The sequence below is a fragment of the Oncorhynchus masou genome, chromosome 23 (assembly GCF_036934945.1).
Source record: "Oncorhynchus masou masou isolate Uvic2021 chromosome 23, UVic_Omas_1.1, whole genome shotgun sequence".
Lineage (NCBI taxonomy): Eukaryota > Metazoa > Chordata > Actinopteri > Salmoniformes > Salmonidae > Oncorhynchus > Oncorhynchus masou.
In genome coordinates, this window is record NC_088234.1 from 24,575,264 (window position 1) to 24,587,797 (window position 12,534).

At 44.5% G+C, this 12,534-nt stretch overlaps 1 protein-coding gene across 1 annotated transcript in view; it reads right to left on the reverse strand.

The window, feature by feature from the left end:
• LOC135510608 (inactive ubiquitin carboxyl-terminal hydrolase 53-like) overlaps positions 1-12,534 on the reverse strand; it is a 61,464-nt gene that overhangs the window by 12,266 nt on the left and 36,664 nt on the right. Inside the window, exons 10-13 of the mRNA XM_064931665.1 lie at positions 12,274-12,442; positions 10,052-10,216; positions 8,869-9,015; positions 528-1,338 (exon numbers count right to left, since the gene is read on the reverse strand). Of these exons, the coding sequence (XP_064787737.1) occupies positions 528-1,338; positions 8,869-9,015; positions 10,052-10,216; positions 12,274-12,442 (1,292 nt within the window). The remainder of the gene's footprint in view (positions 1-527; positions 1,339-8,868; positions 9,016-10,051; positions 10,217-12,273; positions 12,443-12,534) is intronic.

The window sequence follows — 12,534 nt, forward strand, 5'->3', positions numbered from 1 at the left end:
AATTTAATACTAGTCATTTCATGACTCATATAGTCTTAACACTGACTCATCAAAAAACAGATTATTCACTCCAACATATTGAACAATATATTTATATTGTATACTAATGTTTGTTATATACATCGGGATGAATTAACATATTTAACTATGTTGTTATAATGGAAACACCACTGTGGGATCATCGCCAAACAAGACACCCTGCCGAGACAAATGACGACCCTAGTACAATAACATTGGTAGATTCTGCTCCATGTGCACTTACGCAAAAAATATATTACTGTATTTTTAGAATGAGTTGTTTTTACCATTTAATTATTCAGAAATGGCAGCGATTTTGACTCTCAGTCGAATCATAACACGAGTGACAAAGAGATTATAGCTGGAGGAAGGCAGCGACAGCATTGGACTTGGAACTGTTTGAGTGAGTGAATACAAGGTGTGTCTATAACAAACTAGTACTGAATGAAGTTGGATATATGATCTTAGAGAAACAACAACATGAGGCAAAAAATAACACTCCTGTTTACCTTGTCAGGTGAACCTCAGGTATGGGCCTCAGCTCTTTGGACATAAAGTTCTCCACCACGGGTGAGTCCAGGTTGGCCGAGCCGTTGCTAAGCCGGTCGCTGCTCTCGTATCCTGACTCTGTGCGCTGGATCCTCCAGTTGTCGCTGCGCACCGTTAGTGTGTTCGCCATCACAGTGGTGCCCTTTGACCTGTCCTTTCCCTCCGACTCCACCGAACTGCGGCTGCCGCCCGTTTCAGGACGCTGCTCATCCTCATAGATGGTCATCAGGCTCTTGGGCTTGTGCTCTTCATGCCCACCCCATGTGAAGTCCCTGTCCATGTCTTTTTCGTTGGGGGGTGGCGTCCTCTCCTGGCTGGAAGGTCTCCGGTGGGGGCTGTGCTGCCGGTGCTCGTGACCCCCTCCACCACTACTACCACCACCACCGCTAATCACACTATCCACATTTAGCACCTCACGCATGGGCTTCCATGGCCGACTGGGCCTGCTGCTACTACTGCTACTGCTGGAGCTGTCATTACGGCTGCCCTCCCGGCTGCTGTCTGTGTCATAGCCATTGGAGAGCTGCTCCAGTCTCCGGCTGTAATGGCCACCACCATAGCCCCTACTGCTGGGAGGGGCTGGATGTACATGGACCCTGGAGTGGGAGCGAGGAGGCCCCTCGTGTGAGGAGGACCTGCCGCCAAAGTGGGGGGTCCTCTCTGTCTTGGTGGGCCCTTTGCCCTGGCTGGCGTACAGGTGCGTATCCAGGTACTGCTTGAAGCCATTCTCCGGTGGGGAGGTGGAGCGTGAGTACCTCTCTGGGATTGGATCTGAATGAAAGGATTTTATGTTCAAGTGGTTTATAGGTGCAGTGTGTGGGTACATGTTTTGTAAGGACATTGTCCTAGAGGTGTGTCTGCTACTTAAAAGGATGTGGAAAATATTTTTCTACAGGTTTTGTTGTACATGAAGGAATAAATATGAAGGAAAAAACGATCAAGATAAAAAATAAACATGTTTGGCGACATTACGCCAAGGCTTGACAGAAAAGATGCAAACAAAATCCCATCAATTAATCTGAGGCCAAAGTAGGGTGGTAGGAGAGAAGTGGGTGGTTTAATGGTCCAGATAACCTTTTCTGGTTGAGGTCGCTAGGAAAAAGTCACTTTTTTGCAGGGCTAATTCTGATTCCAACATTGCACTCAAGCTGGCATAGTATCCAAACTGCTGCCTGTAATGCCAAATGCCAGTAGATTGTGACACGTTGCCAAGTGCAGCAACTGACTTTCAATGCCATTCCAACCCAAGACACAGGGTTTGCCAAGGAAGACAGCAGGGGCGTAGTGTGGGATGTGAACAATGGGGTCGTGGTGAAGTTTACTGTAGAGACATAGAGTACCAGTCAAAACTTTGGACACACTTACTCATTCAATGGGTTTTCTTTTTTTTTTACTATTTTCTACATTATAGAATAGTGAACACATCAAAAAATGAAAAAACTTTTTTTTAAAGTGTTAAACAAATCCAAATCTATTTTATATTTGAGATTCTTCAAAGTAGCCACCCTTTGCCATGATGATAGCTTTGCACGCTCTCGGCATTCTTTCAACCAGCTTCATGAGGTAGTCACCTGGAATGCATTTCAATTAACAGGAGTACGTTGTAAAAAGTAAATTATTTGGAATTTCTTTCGTTAATGCGTTTGAGCCAATCAGTTGTGTTGTGACAAGGTAGGGGTAGAATACAGCCCTATTTGTTAAAAGGCCAAGTCCATATTTTGGCAATAACAGCTCAAACAAGTAAAGAGAAATGACAGTCCATTATTACTTTGAGACATGAAAGTCAGTCAATGTGAAAATGTCAAGAACTATAAAAAAGTTTCTTCAAGTGCAGTCGCAAAAACCATCAAGCGCTATGATGAAACTGGCTCTAATTAGGACCGCATCAGGAAAGGAAGACCCTGAGTTACCTCTGCTGCAGAGGACAAGTTCATTAGAGTTGCCAGCCTCAGATTGCAGCCCAAGTAAATGCTTCAGAGTTCAACTAACAGACACAACATCAACTGTTCAGAGGAGACTGCATGAATCAGGCCTTCATGATGGAATTGCTGAAAAGAAACCACTAAGAACACCAACAAGAAGAAGAGACTTGCTTGGGCCAAAAAACATGAGCAATGGACATTAGAACGCTAGAAATCTGTCCTTTGGTCTGATGAGTCCAAATTTGAGATTTTTGGTTTCAAACGCCGTGTCTTTGTGAGACGTAGAGTAGATGAACAGATGATCTCCGCATGTGTGTGGTTCCCACCGCGAAGCATGGAGGTGGTGTGATGGTGCTTTGCTGGTGATACTGTCAGCAATTTATTTAGAATTCAAGGCACACTTAACTAGCATGGCTACCACAGCATTCTGCAGCGATACGCCATCCCACCTGGTTTGCACTTAGTGGGACTATCATTTGTTTTTCAACAGGACAATGACCAAACACACCTGCAGGCTGTGTAAGGGCTATTTGACCAAGAAGGAGAGTGATGGTTTAGTAAGATGGCGCCCGAAGAGGATGGCTGACGGTTTACATGCCTGTAACCAATTGTGCTATTTTGATAGTTTTTTTGCATTGTTTGTAACTTATTTTTTAAACTTATTTTGTACATAATGTTGCTGCTACTGTCTCTTATGACCAAAAATAACTTCTGAACTGGGATTACTCACCACGAACTGGAAGAAGCTTTTTCCTTTAACGAGTCCGACGAGAAATATATACTGCTCTCCCGCGAACACGTCCAGATTCATTTACGTGAAGAAAAGACGGAGGAAAAGAGGACGCAGATCAGGCTGCCTTTTGAGAATCCGTAGGCGAGCGAGTTAACTCCCACTTCTACTTGCAATCATGCAATCATTGGAAAATAAAATTGATGATCTAAGATTATCCTACCAACGGGACATTAAAAACTGTAATATCTTAGGTTTCACCGAGTCGTGGATGAGCAACGGAACGGATAACAGAGCTGGAGGGATTTTCAATGCACCGGCAGAACAGAGAAGCTCCGTCTGGCAATACGAGGGGTGGGTGTGTGTCTTTTTGTAAATAACAGCTGGTGCGTGATGTCTAAAATTAAAGAAGTCTCGAGGTATTGCTCGCCTGAGGTAGAGTATCTTATGATAAGCTGTAGGCCACACTATCTACCAAGAGAGTTCTCATCTATATTAAGACCACACTCAACTAACTCTGTAAGGCCATAAGCAAACGAAAAAACGCTCACCCAGAAGCGGCGCTCCTAGTGGCCGGAGACTTTAACGCAGGCAAACTTAAATCAGTTTTGCTAAATTTTTACCAGCATGTCACGTGCAACCAGAGGAGAAAACAAAAAAACTCTAGACCACCTTTACTTCACACACAAAGATGCATACAAAGCTCTCCCCCGCCCTCCATTTGGAAAATCTGACAATTATTATATTCTCCGGACTCCTGCTTACAAGCAAAAAATAAAGCAGGAAGTACCAGTGACTCGCTCAATATGAAAGTGGTCAAGATGACGCGGATGCTACGCTACAGGAGTTTTGCTAGCACAGACTGGAATATATTCCGGGATTTATTCAATGGCATTGAGCAGTATTCCACCTCAGTCATCGGCTTCATCAATAAGTGCATCAGCGAATTCATCCCCATAGTGACCGTACATACATATCCCAACCAGAAGCCATGGATTACAGGCAACATCTGCATCAAGCAAAAGGCTAGAGCTGCCGCCTTCAAGGAGCAGGACACTAATCCGGACGCCTATAAGAAATCCCGCTATGCCCTCAGACGAACCATCAAACAAGGAAAGTGTCAATAAAGGAACAAGATTGAAGCTTGTCGGATGTGGCAGGGCTTGAAAACTATTATGGACTACAAATGGAAACACAGATGCAAGCTGCTCAGTGACGCGAGTCTACCAGACAAGCTAAATGCCTTTTATGCTCACTTCGAGGCAAGCAACACTGAAGCAAGCACGAGAGCACCAGCTGTTCTGGATGACTGTGTGATAACGCTGTCGGTAGCCAAGGTGAGCAAGACCTTAAAACAGGTCAACATTCACAAAGCCGTGGGGCCAGATCGATTACCAGGACGTGTACTCAAAGCATACGCGGACCAAGTGCAAGTGTCTTCACTGACATTTTCAACCTCTCCCCGACGGAGTCTGTAATACCTGCATGTTTCAAGCAGGCCAACATAGTCTGTGCCCAAGGAAGCGAAAGTAACCAACCTGCCTAAATGATTACCGCCCAGTAGCACTCACGTCGGTAGCCATGAATTGCTTTGAAAGGCTGATCATGGCTCCCATCAACAGCATCCTACCGGATACAATAGACCCACTCCAATTCGCATACCGCCCTAACAGATCCACAGATGACGCAATCTCAATCGCCCTCCACACTACCCTTTCCCACCTGGACAAAAGGAATACTTATTTGAGAATGCTGTTCATTGACTACAGCTCAGTGTTCAACACCATAGTGCCCACGAAGCCCATCACTAAGCTATGGATCCTGGGACTAAACTCCTACCTCTGCAACGGGATCCTGTACTTCCAGACAGGCTGCCCTCAGGTGGTAAGGGTAGGCAGCAACACGTCTGCCACACTGATCCTCAACACTGGGGCCCCTCAGGGGTGTGTACTTAGTTCCCTCCTGTACTCCCTGTTCACCCACGTCTGTGTGGCCAAACACAACTCTTACAAAGGTTAGGTCATTGTGTTTGCTGACAGTGGTCGGCCTGATTATCGGCAACGATGAGACAGCCTATAGGGAGGTCAGAGAACTGTCAGTGTGGTGCAAGGACAACAACCTCTCCCTCAATGTGAACAAGATAAAAGGAGCTGATCGTGGACTACAAGCCGATCAGGCCCCCATTAACATCAACAAGGCTGTAGTGGAGCGGGTCAAGAGTTAAGTTCCTTGGTGTCCACATCACCAACAATCTATCATGGTCCAAAAACACCAAGACAGTCATGAAGAGGGCACGACAACACATTTTCCCCCTCAAGAGACAGAAAAGATTTGGCATTGTTCCCCAGATCCTCAACAAGTTATTCAGCTACACCATCGAGAGCATCCTGATCGGTTGCAACACCGTCTGGTATGGCAAGTGCTCGGCATCTGACCGTAAGGCACTACAGAGGGTAGTGCTAAGGCCTAGTACATCACTGGGGCCAAGCTTCTTGCAATCCGGGACCTATATAATAGGCGGTGTCAGAGGAAGGCCCATAAAATGATCAGAGACTCACCCAAGTCATAGAATGTTCTCTGCTACCGCACGGCAAGCGGTAACGGAGCGCCAAGTCTAGGACCAAAAAGCTCCTTAACAGCTTCTACCCCCAAGCCATAAGACTGCTGAACAACTAATCAAATGGCCACCAGACCATTATATTGACCCCCTCCATTTGTTTTGTACACTGCTGCTACTCGCTGTTTATTATCTCTGCATAGTCACTTCACCCCTACCTACATGTACAAATGACCTCTAACCTGTACCCCCGCACACTGACTTGGTACTGGTACCCCCTATATATAGCCTCGTTATTGTGTTACTTTTTATTATTTTTTACTTTAGTTTATTTAGGAAATATTTTCTTAACTCTTCTTGAACTGCATTGTTGTTTAAGTGCTTGTAAGTAAGCATTTCACGGTAAAGTCTACACTTGAAATATTCAGCGCATGTGAGAAACAAAGTTTGATTTGATTAGAGTGCTGCATGAGATGACCTGGCCTACACAATCACCTGACCTCAACCCAATTAAGATGGTTTGGGATGAGTTGGATCGCAGAGTGAAGGAAAAGCAGCCTACAAGTGCTCAGCATATTTGGAAACTCCGTCAAAATTGTTGGAAAACCATTCCAGGTGAAGCTGGTTGAGAGAATGCCAAGAGTGTGCAAAGCTGTCATCAAGGCAAAGAGTGGCTACTTTGAAGAATCTCAAATATAAAATAGATTTTGCTTTGTTTTTGGGTTCCTACATGATTCCATGTGTTATTTTATAGTTTTGATGTCTTTACTATTATTCTACAATGTAGACAATAGTGAAAAATAAAGAAAAACCCTTGAATGAGTAGGTGTGTCCAAACTTTTGACTGGTACTGTACGTCTGTAGACAAGAGGAAGGTGTAAATAATGGACGCCGGGAGGCCGTATGTGTCTCTGTGGTGTAGCAGTAGGGGAAGTGACCTAACGTTGTGACGTCTGTGAAGATATTATTGATGAATGGTGTGTGTGTGTGTGTGTGTGTGTGTGTGTGTGTGTATATATATATATATATTCCCTGCTGGCTGTCCATGACTCCTTGAACTGATGAGTCTGTGGCCTGGAGATGTGCATGATTGAGAGGACAAAGTGTTTGTATGCGTGTGTGGTTGTCTTTCAAGGACACCCAGTCATGCCCGCCACTTTCGAAAGATATGACCGGGGGGCACACGCACACACACACACAAACTCGATATTTCTATACTGGATGACACTTGTACCCTCGCTGTATCCACAACTAGCAGAGCATGAAGCTACTATACATACAGTACTACCTCTATCAAATTTTCTTTCGCTTGGGAATATAAAAATAAAATCTAAATAGAAACAATTGACTAGCATTTTTTAATGGAAGAGGATGAAACATTTTTTAGCCCTAAAACCATTACAGGGGACAAAAAGTGTTTGTATCACAAAACAAGGTGTGCAGTATGCAATAGCCCGTGGTATAATTGGTGTAATCGTGGACCAGCTGGGTCCATGTAACACATTTTGGGCCACATATGTCAAATGAGAAAAAGAGACACTGTTAAAGCTTTACTTGTCAAAAATATGCTCTTCTAATTACCGTCCAACTCTATTAACTGATGGAGCACTTGAACAAAGAGTAACAGGAGATGCACTAAGGGACCAGTATTTAACATTTGTGTGATTTTGACTAACAACTGGCCTTCTCATGATTCCAATGGCTCTGTTGGATGGAGCATTGTTCTTTCAACATCATGGTTGTGGGTTTGAGCCCCCCCCCCACACACACACACACGTGCACACACACGTACACGTCTGGGTGTATGTTTTATAACTGGAAATCCCTTTGGGTAAAAGTGTCTCCTAAAACACCATATTAATATTCATTAATAACATGACAGGGTGTGTGATCTTGGATTGAGGCCTGCACTGAGTCTCAGGTGTACAGAGAAAGTTATGAGAGGTTATATTCCACAGCGCCTTAGATGTAACCTCTCCTGAGAGAGAGAGAGTCGCTACAGAGATGGATTCTGCTGACGGGGCGTGCGAGAGTTAAATCACCTCGAACATAACTGTTCACATGGCGTGTGTGTGAGACTTGTGTGTGTGTGTGTGTGCGCCTGTGAGTGGATTTGTGTAAGCGTTTCTGTTAGCTGTGTGTGTGTGTGTCGACAGATGGTTTAACTATGGCTGTGATGAAAACACAGCACATTTGTCTTTTAGGGTTGGAAGCTAAAAATCAACACAGTTACACTATGCTAGAGGAACACTGGGCAATGTGTTCTGGTAACACTAACTCCTATATTTCCTACATAGTGCACTACATTTGACCAAAAACCTGTGTATATATATTGCACTATATCGAGAACAGGGTGCCATTTATGATGAAGCCAATGCCATTTATGATGAAGCCATTGACGTCAACACTTCCTATCTGACCCGAATGCTAACTTTCTTATGCTTCTCTTTTTCCAAGTATGTCCAGTAGCTTTGAGGTCAGCTTTTTAGTGGAGCGCTAGCCTGTTCACGAGCAGCACTAGAGATGGATTTATTTCACTTACATCAACTATAGTGTCACTTCCAGTCTCGCCATTCATCACGGGCAAGACGCTAGCGTCTGTTAGCTTGGTGCATTCAATCACAAAGGGACGTGAGCCTGGTGCTAACAGGGACTCTTGTGGTTGCATGGTGGATTTGGGGGCTAGTTCATTTTCAGTTCCTAGCACCTTGCGCCTAGTTTCTACCCCTTTGGTGTTCAGAGAAATTAAATGACAGGATAGGTGAGAGAAACATGACAGCGGGTTAGAGTTTCAAATTTGGGGGGGGGTGATGAGGGCAGGCTTGAACAGATGTCAGAATTCTAATCCTTATCCTGACACAATGCTCCCAAACCACCCTGTCTGGTTGATTATGTAAGGGCCAGTACAGTCAAATGCTAGTCGTCTGTGTTGGTCAGGTGATTTGATGGTATGTATGCTGATAATGGTGGGTTGCATGTGCATTGTGTACACCGTTGTGTCAAGGGTTATCATATCTTAATTTTATTTCTCTCTTTATGTGTGTGTGTGTGTATGTGTGTGAGAGAGTGTGTGCCTGTGTGTAGTTCCACACCTCTGTAGTGGGCATCCTGTCTCCTCCTCTCCATCTTGTCCTGGTCTCTCCTGGAGGGGTGCATCCCCCGGACTTCCACTGCCTTCTGGGCCACTTCTCTGGATATGTCCTTCAGACGGCTCTTAGGATCACTGGTGCCCAGTGTCACTGCAAGACGGGGAGAAAGAAACATTATGTAACACATTCCATTTCAGTCATTTTGAGAAACTGATACAGAGTGACTTAAATTCCAATAGACAATACAAGGGGCAGAAACACAGCAAAAAGAATGTGTAGCAAGTGGGAACTTTCTCCTTCTAAAGCCAAATACAAGAAGAGAGACAAAACTACAGTAACTTAGGCCACCCCAACTCCCTCTCCATCTTCCACACCCTCAATCCCTCCTCTTCCCCACTCCCATCTATACCGACTAGACCCCTGGACGCATTGAACAGTGCGGAGTGTGTAAAGGAGGGAGAGTGGGGGGAACTTTAGGGCCGACCAATGTGCTAATGTATACGGTGGGCTTGTCTGCTGGGTGAGGGGAAATGCACCGAGGTGGAACCCGTGGAGCTGCGGAAACCATTTCCTTCTCCTTCCGAGTGTTATCTCTCGCCATGTAGGAGAAAGTCAGAGACAACAGAGAGAACTAGAACTATGCACTGCGGTCATTTCAGACCCACCCTCTGGAGCACAAAGAATGTGCTAGATCAGGTTCTCCGTGAATATGAGCTATGATCACTCCCAGCTCTCCAAGATATAGGCCTACAATTCAATTCATGATAAGAGAATTTGGTCTTACGGCATGCACATTGCAGTCACTCAAATGCCTGAATTAAGTGTTGTGAGGACAATTCATCACTTTTCCCACAAGGTACTTGACTGCTATTGTTGTCAGTCATTCAGAGTGGATTTGCTGTTCTCAAAAGCCCTGAACTACTAGTAACATTTTCCATTGCTGGGGGATAGAAAACAGTCAAAACACATTGTACAGTTGAGCTGCTGGCTTTAAGCAGGGAGTAACAACAAAGGGGGACCAAAACAAGGGCAGACATTACGCCATGCTCCACAATAACAAAGGAATGTGCAATAATAACTAAGGCTGAATCGCAAATGGCACCCTATTTCCTATATTGTGCTCTACTTTCGACCAGAGCCTGTATGTAAAAATACCTCTCTCTCTCCCACCCCCCAACCGTCGTACCTGGTCCTCGGCCCCCGCTAGTCTGGCCGCTGCCCCTGGTAAAGGTGGAACTATGGATAGAGGGGTTCTGGCTCTTCTGTTTCAAGCCGCCAAGGCCCAGCAGGGCATTCAGGTTCTCCCTGGTCAGGTCCAGCTTCTTGGGGCCTGGAACTGTAGACTCAGGTGCTGGGTGGTCGGAAAGGAGAAGAGAATGAGAAAAATCAGGGTTGGGATAAATTTTATCAATCCCAAAAAGCAATTCTTAGGTATTTTGAAATGCAATGCCATTAGCTTTTCAGTAAATTCCCCAAATATCCCCAATAATTAAAAATAAATACAAAAAAGTGGAGCGCTACCCAGTTAACAAAATGTGTGATAATTGAAATTGATGACAATAAAAAATTTAAATGGTCGCTCTTTCTTCTTAAGCTTGTCTGTTGCCTCTGAAGGCAACATGGCAACGTGACGACCTGAGGCGAGGCCAGCTCAGCGAGTTAGAGGGAGGATCATTAAGGGGGATAAATCCCACCCCAAACATATCCAAATGTTTTTAATCCCCACAAAGAAATGTTCAGCTGTTGTCATCAACAACTTCCTGCCATTGCCAACAGCAATGAGTATTATGGTTGAGGTTGACGTCAGAAATAAATAAATAAATCATACGAAAAAAGAAGTGGGCACCCGAGTGGCGCCACGATCTAAGGCACTGCATCTCAGTGCTAGAGGCGTCGCTACATTCACCCTGGTTCGAATCCAGGCTGTAACACAACCGGCCGTGATTGGGAGTCCCATAGAACGGCGCACAATTGGCCCGGGTTTTGCGGATGGAGGCCGTAATTGTAAATAAGAATTTGTTCTCAACTGACTTGCCTAGTTAAATAAAAGGTTAACAATACTAAATAAAAAAAGGCCTTCGGCTCAGGAACTTTCGTCGTTCGGTTTCAAATCAAGTATTGATTGGTTGGAACACCGTTAGCTAATACACTTAAACATCCAACTTGAATTGCTGAATTCCGACAGCTATCCCAAGATTCACAGCTTTTCCAGAAATCCCAGTGGAATATTCCTGTAAACAGGAGGCAATAAGCAGGACATTTTGCAAGTGATGGCACACAAAGATGGCACACAAACTTGTTTTAAAGTGCAGCACGTATTTGTAGAGTTATAGTCACTTCGGTTAATAGCCTCGTGGTTAGAGCGTTGGACTAGTAACTAGTAACCGGAAGGTTGCAAGTTCAAACCCCCGAACTGACAAGGTAATGCAATGCCATTAGCCCCTGAACAGGCAGTTAACCCACTGTTCCTAGGCCGTCATTGAAAATAAGAATTTGTTCTTAACTGACTTGCCTAGTTAAATAAAGGTAAAATAAAATAAATAGCACGTCTTTTCTGGTCATCCACAGTCTAGACACTTGACATGAATGTCTTCAAAAGACACCAAAATTGTATCCCCAATTGACCCCATCACTTTTATGTCCACACTGCAACGTGTACTGTAGCGCAACTTTTGTTTTTACGATTCTCGCTCAGACTGAATGTGGTGGGGCTGACACTTAATAAAAAGCTATTCATGTGCATCTGGCAGGGGGCTCACGGTTTGACCAAAATATTTCAAGGATGTTCTTGTCAAAACTTTTAAGAACCACTGCTCTGTGGCAGTGGCAGTCATTTGGTTAAGTGTGCATTTCAACACACGCCATCGAAAAAAAAAAGTTAACCACAGTCACACCATTGGCAACTCTTGCTGACATTACTTCCAAATGGCTGGTGATGCAGAACTCTACTCTTAGAAGAACGTATTGGCTGCGAATTTACTGCATGACTTAAATATAGCACCCCCTTGTTAAGCATGAATTAAAAGAAACTATGTTTTATAAACGTGGTATGTGGTTCCTTGGAATTGGTACAGAAGAAGCTGAGGAACGGTGGTTTAACCAATTTGGAAAGGGGGACCATTTTAATCTGGTCTCCAAAAGACCTAGACCAAGAACAAATTTTGGTCTCAAGTTGTCTCAAGTCAAAGATCATTAGATAGACTGCATCTGCATCGCAAAAGCACATCTTGGTTTTGACTTGACATTCTGGAGAAAAAAAACATTTTCTACATGATTTTGAATTGTAAATTGAAAGCAGTTATTCCCCTCAACGTGCTGGAATGTTCCCATGACTCTAGGGTTAGTTTTGTAGTTCTTCCCATAAAAGGAACGAAAAGAGAATGTCTCTTTGTCCGATGTCTTGTATACCTTGGACGTCTCCGTTGACGGGGGTCTTGTAGCGGGAATGTTCGCAGTTCTGGCGCGAGGCGTCGTCTACGGAGATGGCACTGCCGTCTGGATTGGAGTAGAATAGGAGGAGGGGCTGGAAGTGGCCTTTGATGCATTTGGTGGCCACGTCTTTCCACCGGGTCCCAATCTAGGATAGAGGAGAAGAGATATAGAGGTCAATATTGTGTGTGTGTGTGTGGGGTGTGTGGGCACACGTCTGGAAGGCTGTTTGTCTGTCTA